This window comes from Alligator sinensis, unplaced genomic scaffold (assembly GCF_000455745.1).
Source record: "Alligator sinensis unplaced genomic scaffold, ASM45574v1 scaffold1377_1, whole genome shotgun sequence".
Taxonomy (NCBI): domain Eukaryota; kingdom Metazoa; phylum Chordata; order Crocodylia; family Alligatoridae; genus Alligator; species Alligator sinensis.
In genome coordinates this window covers 406,125-431,874 of record NW_005842585.1, presented here as the reverse complement: position 1 = coordinate 431,874, position 25,750 = coordinate 406,125, and the positions used below count along the sequence as shown (strand labels likewise).

The 25,750-nt window shown below is 46.0% G+C and overlaps 2 protein-coding genes across 4 annotated transcripts in view; one reads left to right on the top strand and one right to left on the bottom strand.

The window, feature by feature from the left end:
- The window catches only part of CNP (2',3'-cyclic nucleotide 3' phosphodiesterase), a 10,109-nt gene extending 1,972 nt beyond the window's left edge, over positions 1-8,137 (top strand). Inside the window, exons 1-4 of one of the 2 annotated variants that reach the window (XM_025214514.1) lie at positions 2,350-2,469; positions 4,106-4,775; positions 5,461-5,603; positions 6,251-8,137. In XM_025214514.1, the coding sequence (XP_025070299.1) occupies positions 4,160-4,775; positions 5,461-5,603; positions 6,251-6,703 (1,212 nt within the window). In that variant the 5' untranslated portion in view covers positions 2,350-2,469; positions 4,106-4,159 and the 3' untranslated portion in view covers positions 6,704-8,137. Of the gene's footprint in view, positions 1-2,349; positions 2,470-4,105; positions 4,776-5,460; positions 5,604-6,250 lie in introns of those variants that run through there. The other variant, XM_014524254.2, reaches the window with a different exon arrangement.
- A 714-nt stretch (positions 8,138-8,851) lies between these two features.
- Positions 8,852-25,750, bottom strand: part of DNAJC7 (DnaJ heat shock protein family (Hsp40) member C7) — a 33,786-nt gene continuing 16,887 nt past the window's right edge. For both annotated transcript variants that reach the window (XM_006032762.3, XM_006032763.3), the window contains exons 6-14: positions 25,351-25,469; positions 22,728-22,881; positions 21,784-21,948; positions 20,392-20,483; positions 18,871-18,944; positions 17,513-17,659; positions 17,090-17,242; positions 16,430-16,492; positions 8,852-14,719 (exon numbers count right to left, since the gene is read on the bottom strand). In XM_006032762.3, coding sequence (XP_006032824.1) covers positions 14,682-14,719; positions 16,430-16,492; positions 17,090-17,242; positions 17,513-17,659; positions 18,871-18,944; positions 20,392-20,483; positions 21,784-21,948; positions 22,728-22,881; positions 25,351-25,469 — 1,005 coding nt within the window. In that variant the 3' untranslated portion in view covers positions 8,852-14,681. The remainder of the gene's footprint in view (positions 14,720-16,429; positions 16,493-17,089; positions 17,243-17,512; positions 17,660-18,870; positions 18,945-20,391; positions 20,484-21,783; positions 21,949-22,727; positions 22,882-25,350; positions 25,470-25,750) is intronic.

Sequence of the window (25,750 nt, the reverse complement as noted above, 5' to 3'; positions counted from 1 at the left end):
ATGGTGAGCGGGGCGGGGGGAGGGGAGGGGGGCGCTGATTGGCCCCTGCCCGGGGTCCCCCGCGCCTTGTGCTCGGACAATGGGCGCTCGGGCGCCGTCCCGGCCTTAAAGGCGCAGGAGCAGCCTGTCGGCCCACGTTACGTCCATGGCGTGAAGCCCCGGGCACTGGTGACCCGCGTCATAAAAGTTTCCGTGTCTGCCCACCCCTGCCAAGGAGTCTGGCCCAGTTCACTTGGGAGCGAGGGGGTGGGTGCCTCCACATGCCTGCCCGGTGGAACGTGGTTGCCCAGTCGACTTGTATGTAACGTAGAGCAGGGGCCACAGGAGGGCTCGGCCCGTCCTCGCGCTGTGCCCTGGTGAGCTGCGAGACAAACCTTTCCACCAGCCACGCAGCCCAGGTCACTCTTTGCACCGGTTGCTGGGGAACCGCGCGAGAAATGACTTGGCCCTGGTGGCCGGTCAGAACTTTATCGGGACCGTCCCACGTGACCCGTGTGATTCGCGACTCGGCGTCAGGGGCCAGTCGAAACTTCACTGCACGATGCTCCAGTGACTGGCGCGATCCATTTAGATGGGCGACGTGTCAAGTCATCCATCGCACGGGTCACTGGTGAACGTCGCAATAAAGTTTAGAAGGGCCACGCGGGCGCAGGAATTCATGGCGTGCGTCACCAGTGACCGGTGCAGCTAATCACCTCGCACAGGTCTGGTGAAAATGTATTACATGATTCAAGTGATCGGTGCGACTAATTCAGCAAAGTACTTAATCATGCAGGTCGCTGGTGAGTAGCACAGTACAATTTTGACTGGCTGCATGTGCCAAGGAAATCTCACAGGATAAAAAGGGCTACCTAGGTATTAAAAGAGCCAACAAACTCTAAAAGTTAGTGCTGGAAAATGTTTAACAGCTCTGTAGCTGGTTTCTCTTGAGCCTGTCTGATCTTTTACATGATACACTAACGTTTTTGCAGCCCCTGCTCAGATTGAAAGAAGCCTACTGCAAAGTTTAAAAATGATGCCCCGCAAAATCTGCTCGCTCCCTCTCTCTCTAGACAAATAGTGTTCTGGAGCGTTTGCCAACCAGCTGCTTCTCTTTGACTAGTTCACAGGGATCAAAAATGTAGCTGAAACCAGACTAAAATGTTTTGCCGTCCTGTTGTTTCTAAAAATAGGCAGCAAAAGCCTTGCACCCACGCATGCCTTGCAGTTTAATTCTTGCGAGCCAGCACTAATGTAACCGATTAGACAACCTTCACTGCTCAGGCTGGTAGAGGAGCAGCGCACAGCACGCAGGAAGAACTGAATTGCTTTAAGACTTAGTTGAAGTATTGGGACTTACTGTTTGTTTGCTGTGGACTCCAGCAGTGAGCTCAAGTGCTTTCCAGATGTTCAAGAAGGGATGGATCCCTGTCTCAGATGAAGAAGTAGGCTGATTAAGGGGAGGGAAGCAATAAATAAGGATGTTTTTAGTTGTTCTGAGTCATGGGGCTGAAATGACTCTAAAGGGACTTGAATGCTGGATGAATAAGGGGCCTGGCAGAAGAACTGAGATGCCAGGCTCTCTGATGAAGGAGAGTAGCATGCAGCCACTGAGGGGAGAAGGCTGTGGGGTGGGAGGGTGAAGGTTGGCTGTGTCAGTCTCTCATCTAGATCGGATCTTTCCTGAAAACCAGTCAGACGGCGATCTTCCATTGTAAGCATGCTACGCTCGGTGCTAAGGATTATACATACAAGCTGCCAGTACAAACACCTGCTAAGCTTTTCCTACCTGAAAAGTTCAGTTCAGTTGTGGCAGTGGCCAGCTGCAGAAGACTTCTGTGCTAGTAGCACCTGGCAGTGTGCCAGCGAGACCAATCCGGGGTCACTCCAGTAGCCATTCTCAAGCAGCTCGGAGACCAAGGTCTTGTGAGTGACTGCAGGGGATTGCATTTCTGGGTTTCAAGAGTGTAAGCAGAGTTTAACCCACCATGTTAAACTGGGTTTAGAGGAAGACAGTTCTTACTTCAAAATGCTTACAAGCAAAGAGGAGGAGGAAAGATGGGGAGATGTGATCACATCTCACATGCATAATGGAGGTGCTTCTTCCCCAGTCCTATTGTTCGCTTTTACAGACTAAATGCCCTTAGTGGGAGAAGGCTTTTGATTGCTTTCCATCAATAGTGCAGACCACTCACTTTCCTAAGATTCAACACTTTTACTGGCTAATACGAGCAACTAGGTGTGGATATAAATAAGTTGTATTCTGGTAAGCCAAGCTATTGCTCCAGTTGCGCACAGATTTTTGCCAGGGAAATTGGCTACCTTGCTAACTGGAGAAGGAAGCTGAAAAGCAATTCTTTTCATTTTCAGAAGTCCCTGCCCCTGCTCTGCAACTGAAAATGTGCATCTTCAGGTCATGGGCTTTTAAAAAAAAATTTCTTCATTCAAATCTCAGCTTCTGCTTAGCCATTTAGGAGGTCACCCTCCATCGTAAGTATACTGATAAGGAAACTAGTGTGATAACATGATGCTGAAATACCCTGGTACCACAGCAGTTCCTGGATTGAGCCTTGCCCAAATGACATTTTAGGATTTCTAGTTCCCCCGACCTGTGTTACAATTATATTTGAAAGACCATCATCTGCCTTGAGTGACCCCACTCCATTGTGTATTTGGCTTTCAGAGCAAAGCACTGACAGATGTGCTGCTGCCTTCTAAGGTCCTTCCTGTAGCCCCTGCTGCTGTATACTCTAAGCAACTTTATTAGTTTGAGAGGGGAAAAGGAAACCTCAAATGTCAGTCCTAGACCTGTACATGTCTGACAAAAATACTACACTGCAAGGAATTATTCCTGCTAGACTTCTCACCTCCAGGGCATTTTGAAGGTGCTTGTCATTACAGGGTAGGCCAGTGGGAGCCAACCTCTTTGGTAGGTGTACCACAAATGAAGCCCTACACCATCCTCATGCCACCTCAGTCCCCTAACCTATCTGCTATTCTGTTTTATGCTCCCTGCCGTATCTGCCACTGTGTTGCCTGCCCCTTGCATGCCATACTGGGAGGCTGCCCGTGTCATTTGTGAAAGTTAGCCAGCCCTAACGTAAGTCATAAGATAGGCCAAGAGCAGTAAAAGTTAAAATCCGCAAGTCTCTAGTTTTGTGGAAAGCACCAGAGTACGTCAGAACATTTGGAATCTGGTCAAGAGCATCCTGGGATGGATGGGTGGAATAAATACAATGGTAGATAAGATCGATGTAGTACGTTACAACCAAAATGTGGTACATACCTGGGAAGCCAGGTGCGAATGGTGTAAGGTCATTAATTGGCAAATTGCAAGGTGCACGGCACCAAATGTGATTAGTCGTGTGTAGGCAGTGATGCAGGCTTGATGTAAGTGCTTCTAATGCATAAAAAGAGTAAAAAAGAAATTCACTTTGAAGCAAATTAGTTTGTAGCCTCTGCACCTTGATTTTTAACAGAGTTTGCCCAACATCAGCAGTTGCACAACAGCACAAGATTTTCGGTTCTCTTTGGGTTATTGTTAAGTTTCCATAGGCTGGCGTAGTCTTTATAAAAGCTTAACTTCGGGAACTTTATAGCCTCTGTTTTCAAATGTACCAAATTGAGTTTGACCCCTAACTGGTACATGGGGCAGGGAGAGGAGAGACTGAGCCTCCAGAACTGTGGAGCTTGCAGTGATGTTATTCTCCCTGGCATTTAAGGAGTGTAGTTATGGGCACTTAGGGAAAAGGCACAATCCACAGAACAATAAGCAAAGGAGGTTGACTTGCACCTTTTAAGTTTTTGAGTTGTCTACTCGGTTGAGATGGAGTACTTTTGACTCGCTGTGGGGCCCAGCAGAAACGCTTTGAGGGACAAGTTTCTGTTAATTGTTCAGAGCATTGTAAGCTGAATAAAGCAGCTGAGGTCTAATAATGGTGGCATAGATGTATGACATAATAGTGTCATTTAAAGTCATCACTGGACCACTTCTGCCTTTCTAAGTAGCCCTCCCCTCCTCCCCCTGGTTTCCAATAAGGACCAGGACAGTGCTGTATTGTTCACAGTCAGAAAGACGGTATTTCTTTGGATGTCTAAAATATACATTTTTTTGTTTTAATTTCAGAACAAAGGCTTCACAAAGAAGAGTCACACATTCCTGCCTAAAATATTTAGGAAAATGTCTACTCAATCATCAAAAGAGAGGCCTGAAAACTTGCAGTTTCCATTCCTTGATGATGATGATACTGTTTCTACAATCAAGGAATCTAAAACCTTTATCATCCTAAGAGGTCTACCAGGCAGTGGGAAATCCACTCTTGCCCACGCCATTCAAGACAGATATAAGGATGCCTGCCGGATCATTTCTGTTGATAGCTATAAGATTGTACCTGCAGTAAGAAGCACCATTCCTGAAGATTATTCAAAGATGGATGAGGATGTAGTTGACTGTTGCAAGCGAGACATCAGTGTTGTTGTTGTGGATGACACTCATCATGAAAGGGAGCGGCTGGATCAACTCTTTGATATTGCTGACAAGTACCGGTACAAAGTCATCTTTGCTGAACCCAAAACACAGTGGAAAATGGATTGCTTGCAGCTGAAGGAAAAGAATCAATGGAAACTGTCTGTGGAAGACCTGAAAAAGATGAAGCCAAACTTGGAGAAAGAATTCCTACCCATGTATTTTGGTTGGTTTTTGAACAGAAAAACTTCTGAGAACTTGAGGAAGATTGGGCAGGCCTTTCTCGATGAGCTTGGAAGCTCCAAGGCATTCAAAAAGGAGTCTAAACACTGTATGTTTAAGTATCTTAAAGCTTTTACTCTAACAAGGAAAAAAATCACCACTTAAAAACACCCAAAGCAAAACGCAGGGAATAAGCAAACTTACCCACTCTGCTTTCAAAAGAATACCTCCAGTTCAGTTTGAAATTTGAAATGCAACCTTTCTTGATAAGGATACTGGGCAACATAATGTCTAGAAGCCAAAGTAACGTTATACGAGTTATTATATAAGGAAGCAAACCCCAGATTTTTTTTTAATGGAAAGTTCTGGACAGTGTGCCCCAAGGAGCCCAGTTCCAGGTGCTGGCAGTGGGACGTAGGGTCTTTTGGCTACAGCTCTCAGGTTGGAATCTAGCTAAGAAAGGAAGTAGCAAAGTAATTCCCAGTTGTTTCCTCTGATGGCCCAAGTAAAACAGCAAAGCAGCCAAGGACCAAAAAGATCAAATTATTTTCCTGCTCCTAAAGCATCCCCCACAGGGTCAAGGTCAGGGAAGATGGGTGGGTGGTCTAAAGAAGTGGCCTTGCTGCTCTGTGCTAGCCATGTGGCCCAGTTCAATTTCTTCTCCTGCCCAGCTATCTTTAGCACTAAACAGCATTAAATGCTAAAGAAACTTAAACCAGTGCTTGTAGGGATGAAGAGGCATAATGGGGCTACCCTGATTTCTCAGTAGTAATTCTGCTCATCTATATTTACAGTTGCTCCTGCCATTGAAGATCCCAAACTTAAAATAGACCTAACCAGCTACTTCGTGAAAAGGCCACCGAGTGTCTTGCACTGTACTACAAAGTACACCGACTTCGGGAAGGCTCCAGGAGCTGAAGAATACGCACAACAAGAAGTTAGTGTCTGGTTGAGTTTTACTCCCTTCCCCTTGCCCCCAGCACCATGTTCAAGTGGGCTGGTTACCTTGGTTCAGGCCAGAAGAGGACAAGCAGCTTGCTGTAGCAACAGTGTACATTTCTATCACAAGAACACTTACCTGGCTTTGAGCTGTAGAGAGGCAGGCAGGGTGGTGTTCATTGGGATTGAAAAAAATGATGGTGTGGAGATGTCTGATGTTTTCAGCTTGCCTCCAATCTAGCTAGAGGTTCTCATGGCTGTCTCGGATGTAGGAGGGTTGGTTTTAATCGATCCCGAGTTACTTAAGGCATTTGCACCTTTCAGTAGTTGATTAGCCTGAGGGTCCAGTTAAATGCAGGAATTAAGATGACTGAAAGGGGCGGGGGGGGAGAGAAATTACATGTAGCCAGGATGTTTCTGGAGAATGGAACGATCCGAGTATATATTAAGCTCTGTGTAGGCATTGCTATGTAAGTGAAATATGCAAATTCTTTCCTGGAGATTAAAACCGGAAAGAAATAGAGAGCTAGAAGATCAAGATGTCTGTGGTTTGCATAGACCTGGCAAACTGAATGTCTGTTTTTACAGGCAGTCAAAATTTTGTTCTAGATTCAAGTCTCTTCTTTGCTTTCTTTCTCTCCGCAGGCTGTGAAGGCGGCCTACGGAAAAGCCTTTACCCTGACTATCTCTGCACTGTTCATCACGACAAAAACTGCTGGTGCTCGTGTGGATCTGACTGATCAAGACCTGCTGCTGTGGCCAAATGATGTTGACAAGATACAACCCACAGACAACCTGCCCAAAGGCAGCCGAGCTCATGTTACCCTTGGATGTGCCAGTGGCATAGAAGCAGTTCAGACTGGCATTGACCTCCTGGAATTCGTCAAGCTGGAAAAGGCAGGGAACAAAGGTGATGAAGTTGGGGAAATTGGAGGAGGGAAACTGCAGTACTTTGGCAATGGCATGTGGATGCTCCTGCTTTCTAAAAAGATTGAAGTGAAAGCTGTATTCACAGGTTACTATGGCAAAGGAAAGCTAGTGCCTACTCAAAGCAGTAACAAACGAGGCTCTGCCTTTAATTCCTGCACTATTATCTAAATGCTCTAGTAGTGCAGTTGCCTTTTTTTTAAAGACAAAGTAACTTGTGTAACATTTATGAAATTGTAGAGAAATAATTCTACCTGTACTAAAGTAAGCCCTTCTGCAAATTTGAGTGATGTCTCTCCATTGAGACCAATTTATTGGCCCTCAGGAAGGAAATTAATGACCTGATTGACTGTAAAGAAAAATTAAGCACCTAAAAACCTATTTCTGATCCTTTTCCAGTAGACCAAATATGATTCGGTAACTGAAGAGCTGAAATACTTTTTTTAATGTACATTTTTTTGTAGAGGTACAGCTTTTCTTTTCTCAGAGGATTATTTTTTATGGTCCATTTTGTAATTTCCCTAAGAACCACAATCCTTAGATCATTATATGAAAGTATTTTGACAGTGGTGGACCAAAGCTTAGAGCTACTTTTAATACTCTGAAGCCAAGCAAGTTGAACCTGGGACAGACCCTTCCATAGGCTGCTGGAACATTGTGTCCTGGGTAGCAGACAACTAGGTTAAAACCACTAAAACCCAGCAATGGGTAGCAAGGATGGGAGTAGAGTTCTTGGTGGTTTTGGTCAACAAGGATAAGGAAGAGAGACTGGGGAGTTCAAGAGCCTTCATTATGGAAGGTCAAACTATTGCATCCACATGGCTTGCCACATGTGGCCTCCCCACCTTCAAACTGCTAATAGGAAAAAGAGTCCATGCATATGTTCGTTGGCAGGAGAAGGACCCATATATCCAGCCTAAGCTGAGAGTACATTAAAGGCAAGTGGTATGTGTAAAATCACATAAGAGGGAATTTAAGCTAAGCATTAGGAAAAGCTTCCAAGTCATTAAATCTTTTCAGTCTTGCTGTGATATGGCACCTGCCACTTTCACACCAGACATCCAAGAGTGGACTGGACAAAGCACTACTTGTCCAGTGTACATAAACTGTAGGGAACAATCCTGCCCTGGGAGGGGGATGGAATAAACTAATAGGTCTCTTCCATCTCTAACTCATGATCTTGTAGAAACTAAGTCACACCTGAAGTATTTTATTGTACTTCATGGAAGACTGATTTTCCTACTTTTGGATTCAAAGTCTAATTCTCTTGAATGTTAAGGTTAGGTGGCAGTACATGAAGCTAACATGTCATAGCTTAGGAGGTAAATGGTGGCACTGTAACTTTGCATAACTTTGCCTGTGTTCACACTAAACATTTTTCAAACTGGCTGTTTAAATGTTTTCAGTTATTAAACTTGTCTGACAGTTAAAGCTTGTTTCTGCTTATGTGAAAAGTCAAACAGCTTGCCTGTCACGCAGTGGATACTTACTGTCATTGGCCTACTGTAACACTAGGCCAAACTAATAGATTCAGGTCAGAACAGCAGCTTATGCTCATGTCCCATGAACTGTAAAGCATCTTGAAATAAACCCCATATTAATTTATATATGTTTACTGTGTTTTTGACACGTACTTCCACGGTTGGAAACAGTACAGGAGCTGTTGCCCCATGGCCCCTGCTCTCTCAATGGATAGTGGCTGTGCATGCATGCAGTGCTGCTCCCCAGACACTGCTCCATGCTTAGGGAAATATCCTTTGCTTCCCCTCTCAGACTGTCTAAATTAAAACCAAGGGAAGCTTCAGGGCAGTGTTGGATGCTGTGATTTGGTGAGTTTACTGGCAAACCACCACAAGCCTTTCAGCTGGCCTGCTGCTTCCAATAAGAGAACAGGTGACTAGCAATTCCTTACTGAGCTTCAGAGGGGCACACAGGTAGTCTTCCCTCAACTGGAGCAGAAAACCAAGCTGCCCATCTCTCCCAGAACCCAACTCAAGAGCTGAGTAGATTCTACTATGCTTCACAGTGGGAGCTCCACATTAAAGCTGATTGCTTCCTGTTCAGCTGGGCCTTCTCTAGCCAAGTACTTTGTCCACATCTTTAATCTTTGAGGGACAGGTGGGGACAGTCTTTTCCTTAATGACATCTACCCCAGGACAAGCCTTGCAAGAGATGGTGGGAGCATGCTGAAAACCCCCTCACCCTTGAGCAAAGTAACAGCATGACTAACTAGTCCAAAAACAATGTTGAGTCCAACTCTGAAACGTGCTGTGGTTGGAGCACCATATTCATCTGTTTGTGCAAGAACAAGAGCCAGTCTCTCCTCATTTAAATGTTTATTAATTTGTACATCATATACAGTTTATAATAAAGTAAACCAATTGCATATGGTTTTGCTTCAGTCTGATTGAGATTCTGCATATAAACACATTTTGAATTATGTCTAATGAAGTAAACAACAAATATTCACATTTTTACCATTCACATCCTAGAAAGGTAAGGATCCAAAGAGGGACAGTATTTATACTGATGTGAAGCCTACCTTAGAGGGTTGAATGTCAGGGGAACCAAATCTAGCATCTGGATTGCTTCATGCAGCATCCTTTCCTCTCAATGGAAAGGCAACAACTTTACAATGAGGTAAACATAGAATCCATTCCTTAAATTCAGTTAAATAAGACCATTGCATGGGGGCTAGTGTCCTCTCCAGGTGGCTTCACATCAGCGTCTGCTTTTGTCTTTAGTACTCCTTAATTTCTTTACAATAAAGCAGGTATGCATGCAATGAAGGTGTTTGGGCTGCCATTGTGTACTCTAAAACAGTTTCACAGTCTTCTGTCTCTTCCATAGCATGAGCTATTAAGTGAAAGCAGGGAGTAAGACGGGATAGTCATTCTAAGAGAGGCTATGGTCTACAGTTAAGTTGCATACCCAGCCCAAGAAGGCAGAGGCAAGCTGTGGTAATTCCTCAGCTTCCACTGGTGCTACAACAGCTTTAGTCCAATAATGTTCTATCACAAATTGAACAGACCACAAGCTATCTTGTTTTTTCCAGCTAAAAAGCTTTAAAACAAGAACTCCTGTTCAAAAATGAGCTGCATGCCCAAGTGATTGGCTTACCCTGAAGTTATTGGTGGGAGGAGAGGGGGGGTGCGGCAGCTTGTCTTTCTGTTTGCATATATTGGGAGGGAAAACTAGGTGAAATAAAGCTGAAACATTACCATACTACTTAGGCTTCCATTGCACATCTCTCTACCTATTCTGATGACTAGGTGTAGTGCCATCAATGGCTTACGACACGTAAAGCAGGGTCACAGACCATGCTGTCACTAGTCGTGCCAGCTTTCAGTTCCAGTTAGAGCACTCCCTGTAAGAGCAAGATGGAGCTTTGGATTTCTGAGCTTGCTTTGTCTGGGCAGGGGCCACAAGGCACAATTTAACCTGGAACAACACCAAGCCTGCTTGAAGCAGGTGAACTGCTTAACTGTTGCTACTGAACTGAGAAAGTGATTTTGAAAGAACAGCAAACCACTGCATGGGCCAAGTGGTTTGATCACTCAATTAGCTAAAGAAGAACTTGGCTAGGCACAGCCTGAGAGCACACAGGTGGATCAACGGAGCAGTGCAGTTGGGTGCATTACTTGAGTGAGTCTCCATGACAGGACACAAGCTGCGGCACAACGGTGATCAGCCCTCATTCTAGCCAGACAGAAGCAAGCAGCAGGACTCGCATTGCTGATGTGGAGTACTTAATCCTTTTGCTCACAACCCTTTTGCAGGCTGCACCGATGCAATTATTCACAAAACAGTCACAAGCCTTGGCCTCTACTAAAAGTCCATCCTTGGAGTAAACCTCCCAAGCATGCAGACAGAATAGTGCACTTTGCTACATAGCAGAAACCCCTGGAGAGAGCCCAAGAAACTGCATGACATCTTCATGCTCTTTACAACTTAGGTTAGAAGAGTTCAGTTCTCTTGATGCCTGGAGAGGACTGGAAGCCAGTGATACCCCTGCAGCAGCCACAGCCATAGACCTATCATTTTTGGCAAGAAAAGCCTGTGTGAAAGGCATATTAGCGTTTAGGCCACACGCACTCCACTTGCAAGACCTCACAAGCATTAGAATGGATGTGCTCTTAGTTCAAGGAATGCAATTCTTTTATTTTGAATAGGGCTGCGTCTGAGCCCGATCTACATGCAACTCATACTCCATATTTTGGCCAAGAAGTGGAACATCAAACAAGCATGGCAGGGAGGGCCTAATGCTCAACGTCGCCTGCATTTCTGCAAATGCCTTTTTGAGTTGCAATAGAAGTTGCTTTGACTTATGCCAGTAGGTTGGTTTGGACTTAAGATGTTCCATGCACAGGTATTTTTCTTTAGATTACACCCCATACTGTCAGTAACAATTTCAGCTATCCCTCATCTCTTCAATGAAGTGTCTACTCTTGTCAGTTCCCTTGCATGAAGCTATGTTAAAAAAAAATGGCACATTTTTCTTCATTAGCCCTGTATATAGTCATATCTGCTACCTTAGGGAACTTAACTTTATTCCTGCCAATCCCCAGAGTCATTACAGCTGTAGGGGAGAGGCTCTATTTTGGCACATGTCCGCTCAAGAGGAATGTTAGTTAGATCCCAAATAGCAGAGTCCTGAGTGATGATATGCAAGCTGTAACAAGAGCCACTCAGATTTGAGGCCAAGGAAAAGCAGCTGTTTAATCTGAGGGTCCACAAGGACATGTTCTGGAAAGTGACTAAAGATGCCACCAAGCAAACAGTTTAAGGCTCTTGCTGTTATACCAGAAATAAAACTTTCATTAATTTACTCTTATGGAGACTGAACTAAAAAAAAGAAGAAAAAACCCACCCTAACACACTTCTTTGTTGCATTAAGAGCAGGAGCTTTGAACACCAGTCTCTTCACATATGAAATACAGCCTGTACCCCATAGGGGGGGAAAAAAAAAAAAAAATCACAGGGAGTACAGCTTCACATGTAGCCTATTTAATCTGTTTTTCTACGGCGTTACATGTTCTGGGAACACCACTGACATTGTTTTGCTTTCTACAACTTAAATACTTGAGCATATTGTCTGTTTAAGATACCTGCTGCTTATGACAGTGGTAAATCCCTGCATCCTGGACCTCACCAAGCCACTGGAAGCAAGGGGAGACACTAGGATAGGTGTAGCAGCCAGACAAATGGTTTTAAGGTGCCCCGTTTGACTCTAGGAAACAAGATCTATAAATAATTATGTCCTATATTGGTCATGTGTGAAATGCAGCGTTTAATAAAAATCACATCTCTGCAAGTATTTTCTAGGAGAAACAAAAGCGTCCGTCTCTCCAAACTGTGCTAATACGAGAAGGTGGTTTAGTGTATGTAACAGCACCATGCTCTTCTGCCACTGTCCTGAGGTAACAGTATAGTTACTAAATTCCATTAACGTTATAATGCACTCTGCAAAAGTGAACATCCATGTGCATTCACTTTTAACCATATAATGGTTTTTTTTTAAAAAAGGCTTGGCATTCACCATGTTAATTTTCGCTACATTATATCATGCAAACATGTAGTTTACATAAATACCTACTGTGTGTATTTCCTCTCTCATGAGAACATCCATTCCTCTTTTGTCCCTCAGAGAATGGTCTTTCCTTCTAAATTTGAGAGGTTGTGGGGGAAGTCTGTTTCCTTGACACTTACTAATGAAAGGCCACACTGCCAGAAAGCAGGTCTCCATGGTGATAATCTGAGAGCCAATTCCAAACTGTGCAGTGCTATCAAGAACAAACACAAGATGATAGCATTCACAACCCAGTGTGTCCCATTGAAATGATCAGTCCTGTACACTTCGATTTACAAGAGAACCATGAAAACCAGAGTATAATTTCAATAGGCAACAACCATTTTTTTTTTTTAATTCCTCCCAAACATTCAACATCCTGGAGTTGACAAGATGTGAGGGTCTTCGTTACCTCTCCTTTGCACCAGTGTAACCTGAGCAGGTCCATCAAGCTGGTGCATGGGAGGGGGAAAAATAAAGACACCAGGAGGGCTTGTTTCTGCAATGTGACTCAACACTGGCTCATTTCAAAAGTTGAATTTTGAGCAAATAGCCTTTGCTGGTATTAGTTCTCCTAAAGTGGGATTAGGCCCTTTATGCTTTTCTTCAATTGAAGCAGATTGTCAAAGCACCTGGTAAAGACAGCAGCACGACAAAGTTTTTGGTGGCAGCACAGCGCAATTCGTTTACAACCGTGACACGGAAAGAACACCTTGCACTGCAATATAGCAACCTTCCTGCCAAGTGCAGGGGAGGATTAGTTTAGCTCTTGGCTGGAAGGAAGGCAGGACAGAGATGCATGAATTCCAGTACAGGATTTTGTAAAGGAGTTAATGGGAAGCATTACTTTTTGTGGACACATTAAATTTGTCAGCCAGGTTGGCTAGAGCAAAAGCTAGTACCCAATTCCTCCAAAACCAAAGTACAGACATGTTTCAATTTGTTTATGCATGCCTCTGTTCTCAGGCGATCAGAAAGTAGCTTTTCAATCATCACTATACTATGGCAATTGTAATTTAGAACAAAATTATGGGAGCAGAACACTGTATTTTGTGACTGGAGCTGCTCGGTTTTCTACCAGTTATTTACTGATTTTACCCAAACACCCTCCAGCTCCATGTCTGCAGTAGAGACCATCAAAAATCCCAGCAGTTAAACAAGCTATGGAACAAAGCTCCAAAGCTACTTCAGAGATATCTAACCTGGGTGGAGTATCTACTTAACGGAGATGATTCTATTTATGCCAACTCTTTACCATGTCAAAAAGGTACAGCTTGGGATTTCCATTTCTTCAAACACATGAGATCCTCCCTGAGCCAGCATCTTGGTGCAACACCAAGGTTGTGGTAAAGCAGAAAAAACAATCGTGTGAGAAGTCAGAAAGCATTACAAGCGCAAGCCAATCCTGAGTTAGAAAGGGGGCATCCCAAAATAGCTTCTACCTGAACTCATCATTATCGCCTGTCCTGACCTAAAGAGACATGTAGGGCAAGTCATAGGCTATCAGTTCAGAGATTCTTCTTTGTTTTGGCATTGTCTTGCTTCATTAGGTTTGGAAGCTACTCTTTACTGCCACTTCAACACCATAGCATGAGTCATTTCAGTTAGCAACTAGACATCACTTTCCAGACACGTTTCCAATGCACCCTGCGCATGCTTAATAATTGTATTTTAAACTATCAGTAACCTGAATACCCTTGGCATTTTTTCAAAGCTGAGAAGAGATGACATGAAAATCATAGAGGGTGCGTTTTTGGATTATAGAACCCAACCAAACCTAACAAAAATCAAGCTTCAGTACATATGCTAAAATGGATTAATCACAAGAACAGGAATTTCAGGAAGAAATTTAAACAGAACAAATTAAATATCCCGTTAAGGAAAATGGACAATTTTGTGGAGTAGAAACATCAGAGCCCTTGCATCTGAGCTGCACTGTAAGGAGTGCTTTCTTAACAGCTGCCCACACAAATCTGAAGAAGCATTTTTCTCTGGTATGAAAGTGTTAAGATCACACTCTTCTTTGACATTTCACTTAATGCCCAAATGTACCATTTTGGTACAACCATGGTAAGTGCAATTACAGATGGCAGATGGGATGTAGTTTGACTGGATGTCACAAAAATATTGTCAAGAGTCAATTATTACAAGTCACTAGAAACCCATGTGTGCTGCCCTCCTGCATCTGAAGCCAACCAAAAAAAAGCATAAAGCATCCCCCTCCCCTCCCAGACACAAGCTGGGTTTCCAGGAGAATGACCTTCAGGGAAGTCCCCTCACTCTGGGAGTAGGTACAGTCTGAAAAATATGGGCCAGCATGGAGGGACCAGAAGATTCAAAACTTTTATTTTTCTTTTTTTTTTAATAAAGTTAACAGTAAAACAAAATTCACAAACCTTCCCTCCCCCCCAAGCTGGTTTCCTCTTCACGCACAAAGCACACAAAATGGAGGTCTCCAATTGAGAAAATGAAACTGCTCTAAGTACAATGAGACATGATGAAGGAAGGAATCTAAGTATGTCCATATCTGAGGTTAAAACAAGCAGATCAGAGATGTGTAGGGCTTGGATTGGTTTTATTTTAGCCAAACTGAAAAAAGAAATTTCCTGGCCCAGAAGCTGGAAGAGAAATGAGGAGAAATGTTAGTGCTTGCGAGTCTTTGTAATACTTCTCCAAATCCCACCTTCCACAAACCCAAGAATTGGCTCCCTGCAATCTACCCCGAGTGAACGCTGCCACAGTCTCAATGCTGGTAATTAAAGGGCCTAGAGAAGGGGTGGGCAATTACTCCGGGCAGAGGGCTGCTTACCGAGTTTGGGCAAGCTGTCAAGGGCCGCATCAGTAGCTCTGTCCCTTGACAGGTGCCCCGCCCCCGGTCGCCATTATGTAATGGGAAGTCCCGCCCCCTAATGCCTGACCTCTGCCACCAGAAGGCCCTCCCTTTGCCCCAGGAAGTACTCCTTTCAGCAAAGGGTTTTGCCATCTCAGAACCAGAAACATACCAAATTATATTCTAAAAAGTGAAAATCCACAACATTCATGAGTTTGATTTCAAAAAAATATTTTTTTCCAGATTTACATGCATTTGTGTAGTGTACACAGAGGGGATGGTGCAATAGCTTAAAATGAAGTCTTACACTTGTATATTGGGGGGGCAGTGGGCATGGAGGGGTGGGTATAGGTTTGTGGGGGGCTATGGGTGTGTTTGCTCTCACCGTCCTGGTCCTGCCTCTAGGCTAGGGGCAGGATAAATGTGGCCTGTGGGCCAGGTTCAGCCCACCAGGCCATTCTATCCAGCCCGCAGGGCCCCTAAAACATTAAGTTACACACACACACACCCCACAACAACAACAAAAACAACACACACGCATCCTTTCACTCCTGGCCCTTGGGTACAGAGCAGGCCATGTGCTCCCAGGGTCCAGCGATGCAGCTGGGGGCCATGTGGTGCTGGAGCAGCCAGGTGATGTGCAGGGAAGCAGTGAAAGCCCTGGTAGGCAGAGGCTCACAGTTGGGGTGGGGGGGATGTTGGAGAGGGCCAGCCTTGCTACTGAGTCCTGCCAGCTTCCCCTGGGTCCTACAGCCCCTGGCTCCTGTCATCTTTGACAGGCAGCCAGGAGCAGATCAATATAAGTTTTCTACATTTTTTAGGGGCCCCACAGGCCTGGCAGGCTGAATTTTGCCTGCCCCTGGTCTCGAGGCAGGACCAGGAGGGTGAGAGCAAACAGCAGACAGGGCATGAGAGGCTCTCCAAAGCTCAGGAGCACACAAAAAAAGTTCCTACAGGATGTATTAATGTTGGCTAACTGCTGACAGGAAGCTCAGCAGCATAAGTGTCTTCTTTGTCCCCAGGGGCTTAGGAAACTGATACATCATCATCCAAACCCTGGGAGAAGAGATGTTTCTCACAGAGTATAGCAGACCTTCCACTGTCCCTGCCCAACTCAAAAAATGCCCCTCTTCTGAAACAAGAGCAATTGCTCCAGTCATACATGACTAAAAGGAGACACTAAGAACTATACATACCTTCAGCAACAGCAATTCTGTATCTAAGCAACAGTCAACTTGATTCTTAGAAACACAGAACCAATTAGAGGCAAAGCTTGCACACACAACTTGAGGCAGGAGCCTGTTCTATACAAGTGTCAGAAGCAGCCATCAGCTGGTGCACTGTACAAAGCCTTCTGTGTCACCAGATATACATGACAGCAGGGAAATCAAATTACATCCCTTTCAGTCAGCACACCTATTCTAGGGACCCTAATGTCACTGACATGACAAGAGTGCTTGCACAATGCCAAAACCAATCAAGTTACATTTCCACCTACCTTCAAAACTGAAGCCACCAGGTCCACCAAAGAAGGCCTTGAAGATATTGTTTGCATCAAAATCTACACGGGAGAAGAGAAAGTTCCAAGTTAAATGTGAAAGGACAAAAAGCTGCTTCATGTTACTTCAGGGTTCTAAACAAAGGACTAGAAAGCACTTTGCAAATGGATAAAGAAGCAGTGGGTACAGGGCTCCTTTCTATCCCCTTCCCCTGCCATGAAACAGAGGCACTACAGAGAACAGGTGAGGAGAGGTAGTGCAGACAACAGGAGCCAAGAGAAGTTACCCAAGCAGTGCAAGCAAGTGTACTGTCTAGAGCCAGGATTCATCAGCACCCACTGAATCAACCCATTTACTCTTGGGATAGGCATCAGGTCCTGTTCTTTCAGCAGCTGCATCCATTTACAAAGAAGCCAGTACCTTAGTCAGTCAGTGCTCCAATATCAGAGGGAAGGCTGTTCGTCACCCCAGGAACATACCTTGGAGATTTCCCATCCAAATACCAACAGTGTTTGACCCCAACATCCAGACTTGTGTTGTGATACTGAAGGCAGCAGGATTTGCATGCATTAGGAACAGCCCCTCTAGAAGAGAAGGCAGATCTGACCTGTCCTTTCCTTTCAAAGCTCATCTTTGCTGAACACTTTGGAGATACCTACCTCCCATATTCAATCCATCTTCTTCCAGATCCTGCCCGCTGTCATAGCGAGCCTTCTTCTTGGGATCGGACAGAATGGTGAAGGCCTCGCCAACCTCTTTAAATTTCTTCTCCTCCTCTTTTTGCACTTCTGCACTCGCCCCACTATGCCGGTCTGAGGGTATGGAGATGGGTAGGAAAGAAGCTTTCAATTACTACCAAGCAGAGTTGTGAAACACAATACATTCCAGGCAACCCTAGGCTTTTATGAACTAACAGCACTGAATGGCAAGAGGACTTGGGCAGTTCAACTCAATGAGTGTTTTTGAACTCAGACCATTAAAGAAACGATTTGTTCAGAAATTCTCTCTTCCACTTGTTCCCTGCTCTCTGGAAATCAAAGCAGTGAGCTGCACTGTGACAGCAGGGTACAGCTGCTGGGTACCTGGATGATGCATGAGTGCACGTTTCCTGTAGGCCTTCTTGATCTCATCTTCAGAAGCATTTTTATCCACCCCGAGGATTTTATAGTAGTCTTTCCTTTTGCTTTTTTTCAGTTCCAACTGTGCATTTTTTAGGAGCTGCTTGTGTTCTAGAAAGAAGAGCAGTGCAGAAGGAGAGCACATCATATCAAGTACACCCTTGAGCAACAGAAGAGCACTGTTAAAGAATAAACAAGCTAATTTTATTTTACTATCCCCAGTAAAGATTCATGTTTCCACTAACATCCACACACCCTGGTGTCTAAGCATCACTAGCCGTTATATGAAAACACATGCCCCATAAGTTCAGGAGCCAAAAGCAAAAATAGTGCTCATGTTGGACTTGAACTACTCTACTTATTCTCACACAATTCTCTTGCTTTACCCTTGGTGCAATGAAGCCACACAGTCAATGTAATGGCTCTGATCGTCAGGCAATGTCACAAGGTGACAAGGCCATTTTTTGTTGAGCACGATGGAAAATGAATGTGCTCAGCCTGCTCACTTCAGACAGCACTCCAACATGAAGGGTTGTTGAAGACTAGGATTCTGAAGGAGCTTTAAGTCACTGGCATTTGGGCAGCACCTCTTTGTTCCTTCAAGAATTCCACTGCCAGGTGATCCAATGCCAACTGCTTTTTCAGCAGCTGCATTCATTTCCACCTCTGCTGGGTGCCTGGAGGTCCAGGCACTGCTCATAACAGGTCTGGTTGTTAAATGAGGAGAAATGTCAAGACCATAAATAGTTAAAGACCTGGTACCAAGCCACTGTAGCTCCCCCTGCGCAGGATTATGGCCCTACTGCTACGAAGGGTAGTTCATTATAGCACTGCCAGGGTCGTACGTCACAAAAATACAGGTGCCATAGCGCAAGGGCCTTTCAACCAATAAGTTATCCACACAGTATCCCTGTAGGAATAATCATGTTTTGCACTGACAGAGAACCTGTAGCACGGAGCAATTAAATGATCTTCTCTCAGTAACCTGCAGAGCCTGTGGCAGAACCAGAACTGAACCCAGAGATTCTGAATCCCAGTCTAGTGCCTTGAACCATAAAACCAACCTCTCCCCGCCACCCACAACGTTGGGAGAGAAACTCTCACCCATGCTTCTATGAGGCAGGTGTTTCAGAGAGCTTCGGGGGATATTTCCAATATTATCCTTTTGGAATCGGGGGTGGCAGGTCAGAGCGTACAATGGCAATTAAGTGTTTATCGGTGCTCCTGCCTTACAAGAAAAAAAAAAAAATCAAAGCAGAAACATTGGTCTCCCTATCTAGGGGCAGGTCCAAAGTGCATAAAGAAAGCACTGATGCTCTTACCTTTTGTTTTTTCTGTCTGATAAACCTTTTCATAATCCCTTACAGCATCTTCATATTGTTCTGTGTCCATATAGCTAATGCAAGGAAACAACTGTTGTTACAAAGATATAGTTTACAAAGAATAAGAAAAGTCACAGTGCAGGCAGGGGGTTAAATTATGAGCGTGCAGGAGCAATAAAAACAGTAAGGAAACAATACAGGTGGGACCTGCAGAAACACAGACAATCGCAATTGTCACAGCCTGAAATGGAACAGTGGGGCTGGTTAGACCTCAGAGCCCAGACTCCTATGCTGCTCAGGGATAAGTTAGGAAGGGTGTCATAGTAGCCATAGCCCGTATCTTGGATTCCAGTCTGAGCCTGCAGTCTTACTGGGTAGGGTGAACCCTAGCAAAATATCAATCTAGTAACTACCTCAACCACTGACACTTGCAGGAATTAACACCAGCTGCTGGCAGAGTCAAGCAGTTGTGGTCTTGGGAAGGTAAGGGGGCGATATTTCCATGTATAGAGTAAGTAATTATGAAGAACAATGGCTGTTTATTGGCAGATGGACATTTTTAGCCATAACACATTACTCCATATTAGAGTCCTGGGAGTGGAGGAAGCCTAAACTTTAAAGGAATGTCAGGCATTTTAACTTCTAGCAAATAGATAAGAGGAGCCCTCCAGGGCATGTCCACGGCAGCAAGTGCCCAGATAGCTCCGGGGAAACTCCAGAGGCCTAGGAGAAGGACATGCAGAATTCTTGCCAGGGCAGAGTTCTGCCAATATTAAAACCCTGCTCTGAGCATTAACACCCCCCCCCCCCCCCCCCCCCCCCCCAACCTACTCATTCAAGAAGTCATTTCTCTGGAACAGCCAAGTTTCAGAGTGAGAGCAACAAGGAGAAGAACATGAGTTCCCTGCCAGGACTAAGCAACATGCCTCAGGGCCAGCACAGCAGGCAGGCAGGCTCTGAGTGCTCACAAGGGGAGGACACACTGCCATTCACTGGAAATGGTCAGACATGGAGACACTTGTTTTTCTCTTGAAAGGACATGGGAAATGCAAAGACCTATCCTCTCAGCACTGTGTAGCGTGGCAGCATGATCCAGGGGCAGGAACGTTATGGTCTCAATGCTTCACAGGGAGACAGGAAAGTCCATTTCAAAAGCAGGTCTCCCACTGAGTGTGCGCCCTTTCTGCCCAAATAAGCCCTGCAGCAGGGTCTTAAAGGAACATTAACAGAGTGAGACTCTGGGCAGGATGCTGCTTTCAGGGAGAGTGAAAAATAACCATAGCATCCAAAAACAAACAGTGGTTGGAGCAACAGAGTACCATGGGTCCCTGTCTGCCAGGGGCTCTCAGCCTCCTCCATTACTGCACGTGGCCAGCTTGTGAGCACTCAAGTCATTTTCCCAAAACGCTGCTGTTCATCCCAGACAAACTAGCCTCTAATTTGTTATCCATGCAACATGCGTTTCAGCAGACAGCTGGTCCCCAACTGGAAACCTTCCCGGTACACTCAAAGTCTGCTTACCATTGTGCTCTCCTCAAATATGCTTTGATATACGTGTCATCCAGTTTTATTGCATTTGTGCAGTCATCTATTGCTTCTTCTAGTTTCCTAAGCTACAAAGCCACAGTTATTAAATGCTCCCCCACTCCCAAGGTACAACAGAGTATGATACACAAAGCTACAATCCCATGCAAAACAAAAGCTGCAAATATATGGGGGTTCACGGAACATTTGCAGAGACCTCTCCCCCAGCTGTTTGGTGTGAAGGTCCTTTCTCCCCCAGATAACAGCAGGAGATGAACTACAATTCTGCAGAACTCTGCTTGTTACCAATGTCACAGACCTTTTGCTTCACAGGAACAAGCTCAAAATTGGCTGGAACTGGCAAACCAGCCTTCTTCTAAACCACATGCTGCTGCTTTTAAGTACTGTACTTGGAAAGAGAGGGAGAGGAAGAGAAGGGAGATGAGGCCTGTGCCCACATTAACTCCCAACAGGATTGTACAATTGTAAAAATTAAGACAAAAAAAGAAAAAATAGTGCCAATTTAAAGCAATATCGGCCAGAGCCACATGTGGCTCCCCAGCACCACCCCAGTGTCTGAAGTACCTCAAGTCTGTTGACCTTCTAGGCATGCAGCCATGCTCATCTACTGCTGTAAGCACTGATAGATGTTGGGCAGTTGGAGAGGGATTTCTATCCATCAGGAATAAATTGTGGCAAATTTAAGCTGTCCGTGGGCACAGCTGCACCACAGTGGCAACACATCCCCAGCTAGATGACCCAGAGCACACCCTACCTACACATTTCTGCTGACACAGTCCAAATGCAGAAGCATACCCACTGCAGGATCACCCACTGCTCTCATGTATGCTGGAGACTAGGTGTCTTGAGTGGCCTTGGGAATGTCCTACCAGAGCATGCAATTGCTGTGGTGTAGGTATGGCCCAGGTCAGATAAGTTTGCTGCTATAGTTTTGGGCACACAGCAAAAGTCCTAGGCACCTTCGACAGGCAGCCCTTGAACCGGAGTTGCTTTTTAAACTGAAAAAACAGAGGCAACAGAATCTCCTTACTCAAGAGACAAGCAAATAAACCTCACAGGCCCTTCCTGACAGAAAAGGCTCATTTGCTTGGGACAGCAGTTTCCTCTGCCATTCAGAACAGTCCCTGTCCCTTCACCAGCAAGAAAGCCAAGCTTAGGGCCTGCCATGCTGAAGGTGGCCATCCTACTCAGCAGGGTGGAAAAGTATCAGTAAACTAGATGAAACCAAAGAGAAGCTCAGCACCCCACCTCCTTTCCGAATGCATGTGGCCCCTCACTGGCATCCTACACACTTCTCTACAGCGCAGTCCACGTTCCTTGGGGAGAGCCCCCAGTGGATGACCACCTGCAAGCTCACCTACATCTTACCTTTGAATTAACTGTCCCTCGGTTACAGTAGAGTTTGGCATTTGTTTTTATGTTATTGGGATCTATCCCCAGTGCCTCTGTGTAGAGTTCATAAGCTAGTTTATAATTTCCTTCTTTAAATGCTTTATTTCCGTCTTCTTTCTTTGCTTTAAGTGCTTTGGCATTCTGAAACATAAAACACCAAATGAGGACAGCAGCTACCCCACAGCATAACCCCCTTCTTTGGCTGTATCAGGCCTTACAATACGCCTAACCTACTTCCAAATTCCCCAGAAAACCAGAGAAGCAGCAGCTTTGCCAACACTGCTGGGCTCCTTGCCTTTCACAAAGGGAGCTGCTAGGAAACAGGTGGGATCAGTTCCAGCCATGCCCCACAAGAGGACAAGGCACAGTCAGAACACACCAAAGCAGCAAACCCCATGTTATTAAAAAACAAAAATAAAAAGCAATAATAAAGAAGCTGATCCAAATGCTGTGCTGACTGGAAAGGGGAGTCATAGGGAACTAACTGAAGTAGAGGATGAAGAAGGAAACTCTTCCAATGCAAATTCAACTGTAAATCTTAACATTTTGACAGTCCATTAAACCTAACTAGAAATCAAGCTGCCTCCGGAAACCTGGTATCTAAGACAAGAGCCCACCCCTGGCTTATTGCTACTGAGCTCTGAGGAAGGTTAAATCCTGAACAGAAAACAAACAGCAGGGAGACGGCTTGCAGAGTGATATAGCCTATGAGAGAGACTGCCTTCCTCCAGGAGCTATCCCAGAAAGAGGCAGCAGATGGGGTGCAGGAAGGACCCAATGTGCTATAGGTTTTTGTGGTTCTTGGGCATTTTAAGCCTTCAGAAGGAGGAAAGAGATGAAAAACAGAAATGGGAACAGGGACTGCAGGAGCAGGCCCAGAAGGATAGTTGTAAACAACCAGCCTGACATCCATTACTTACTCGGCAGGCCATACATGCTTTCTCGTGATCGGGAGCCATCCTGAGCGCTTGGATGAAGAACTGCACAGCCTTCTCAATACAGTCTTCATAGTAAAGGCAAAGACCTCTGACATAAAGGGCGTCTGCATTTGTGGAGTCCATTCGCAAGATGTCACTGTAAGAGTCACAAGCATCCTCAGGAATGGGTTTAACCATCTCACTGATGCAGGGCACTGCCGCTTCCCTCACCTGGACCCTGCTCCCATAAAGATGTCGGCATCCTCACCTCCTTCTGACCAAACCTGAGTCCCTTGGAAGAGAAAAGTCACTTCCAGATCTTGATGTGTAGGAGAGGAAGCCTTATTTGTGACTTCAGACACACCAGCACAGACCAGCAGGGAATCAGCTTCACTACCCCAAGTTATGACAGTAATGCCATAGGTCAGAGGTTTTCAACCTTTTTTTAACAAGTGTACCTCTTCTGTCTCAAAGTTTCAGCTCATGTACCCCTTTATATTAAAATTATTTGGCGGGGGGGAGCATACGTGCCCCTCCCTGCCCAACAGGTAAGTCTGTGGAGAGTGGAAAGGGTCATGGGGGGGCAGATCGAGGCCCCTGTAGTGAGGGAGGGTGTGGGGCCCAGACAGGGGCAGGGGGTGGGGTGAGTGGGCCCTCGGCAGGGCTGAGTCGTGGGACAATCTGAAATCAGGCAGCTTGTCCAGGGGTCCCGGTAGGAAGAGGGGGCTCCCGCTGCTGTGTGCCCCCCGGCACATGCCCCCCCCCCCCACCGATCTGTGCACGGGGCGGAGGCGGCTACCACTGTGCGCTGGGCTTTGTGCGCCGCTGCAGCTGCCTTGGGAGCAGTGTGACACCAGGTGTGTCCAGCCACCAGGCGGGCATGGGGCACTATGCAGCCCAGCAGCAGCAGACAGTGTCACACCACTCCGTGGGCAGCTTCAGCAATGCACAAAGCCCAGTGCACAGTGACAGCTGCTTCCGCCCCATGGACAGATTGGGTGTACGTGCCCCCCCGGCCTCCACTGGGGTGCATACAGTGATGGGAGCCCCCCAGTACCCTCTACGACCTTTTTCAGTACCCCTAGGGATATACATACCTCCGGTTGACAACCATTGTCATAGGTTAAAGCAGTGGCTCTCAACTTTTTTGGATCCAAGGCCCCCCTCACTCCTGACCTGCAGGCCCCTGGCCCTGCCAGTGCCCCTCACTCCCTACCCGCAGCCCCCTGGTGCCCCTCAATCCTGACCCACAGCAGTGGGGGAAAAGGGGACATGGCCCAGATACCACGATTCCCCTCAAGGCCATCCACGCTGCCCCCCATCGCACCTCCCCTCTGGCAGCAGGAGGAGGTGAGGGCATTGTGGGCCCCCCAATCCATTACTCCTCCTGGTGCTGGCGGTACAGCTGGTGCAGGGGTCCTAGTGGTTAAAGTGGCAACAACTCTTGCCACCCTGTTCTGCCCTCCCATGCTAGGTCCTGCTGGTTGGTCCAGCCAGGCTGCAGCCCCATGTGGGACCAGAATTTGGGGGGGAAGGGCAGAGAGAAGGCATGTGCCCACCGTTGGCCCCCTGATGCATCGCTTATTCCCCTGCTGCTCCCCAAACTTACCTGTGAGGAGCTGAAGGAGCTGCTCTACACTGCTGCCTGGCTGCTACATGCATGTGTGCATGCACACACATGCACGTGGTGCCCCGGCCATATCAGCCTCCTCCCGCTCCCCCCAGCCCCAAGCAGCCCCTTGCAGGCTGGAACTCGGCCAGTCTGCAAGGAGAAACTCACTGTTTCCCGCAGTTTTCTCCTGTAAAGAAGAATCCGTGATTTTCTCCTTTAAAAGAGAAAATCTGTATTTTTCTATGAACCTGGCAGTGGCAGCAGGCTCAGCCTGCATGTGGGCTGCCCCAGCTGACCTTGGAGATCACGATCATGTCAGTTCCCCGAGCCCCATGGCACCCCTGAAACCTACTCATGGCTCCCCAGGGGGACCCCCAGTTGAGAACGGGGTTAAAGGTATTAGTTTATTTAGCATGGCATTGTTCTTAAACCAGCTCTGCCCAGAGTATCACAGGCTTTCACTTCCATTTCCCTAACCATATTTAACCTCCCCCACTGACAGCTGTCCTGACCTAGTCTTCCTGGCTACTGCTCAAGGACACCACTTCCTGTCTTCTGCCCCTTGTGGCTGTCCTCACCCCTTGTTTAACCTAAAACCTCTGCCTCCCAGCTGCCACCACAGAGCCCTCCCAGGTTCCAAAAATAGTCTTGTCGCACCAAGGAAATAAGTTTCCTGGCCAAACTTGTGACACAGACGCCATGCAGGGAAATGCAGTGCTTGTTTAAGTAGGACAGTAAGTAACCCATTGGGATTAAGGACCTAGCATGGTTATTAAGTGGGTAGCCTAATGAGACCAAATGGCAGAGCACTAAATGCTAACATCTGTCCTTCCTCGTAATCGCACCCTGTATTAGAAAAGACTTCAGTTACTAGCTCAGTGCTTCTGCCCCCAAATCCTTTGCTCAGGGCTTTTTAAGATGAACAGACTCATCCTGGGCTGAGATTTGCTGGCTCATTGTGCCCCAGTGATTATTTAGCAAGTCGACAATTCCAGATCTGAAGAATATTCCTACCTTGCTACAGACTGTGCTTCTGGATAGCGACCCAGTAACGCTAAACACTCAGCTTTGAGGATTTTGAACCGGTGACAGGCAGGGGCAAATTCCAAAGCACGGTCCATGCAAAATACAGCCTAGTGAGAGAAGAAAAGCAAATGGAAACAAAGCCAACAGCCTCAGGCCCAGATCACCACAGCCATACTGGCTGGGTTGGTTGTTTTTTTTTTCCTTCAGTACACAGACATGTGAAAACCCAGATGCTTGAATGGTCAGTAGCTGCAAATGTAAGTCAGTAGAAATCCCGATTCTATGGGCCCTTCACATGTACAAATCTATAGCTCCCTCTGTGTTTCTAAGAGGTGTTATGCAGCACCACATATACCAATGAAGGTCACATGGGACACCTAGAGAAGAA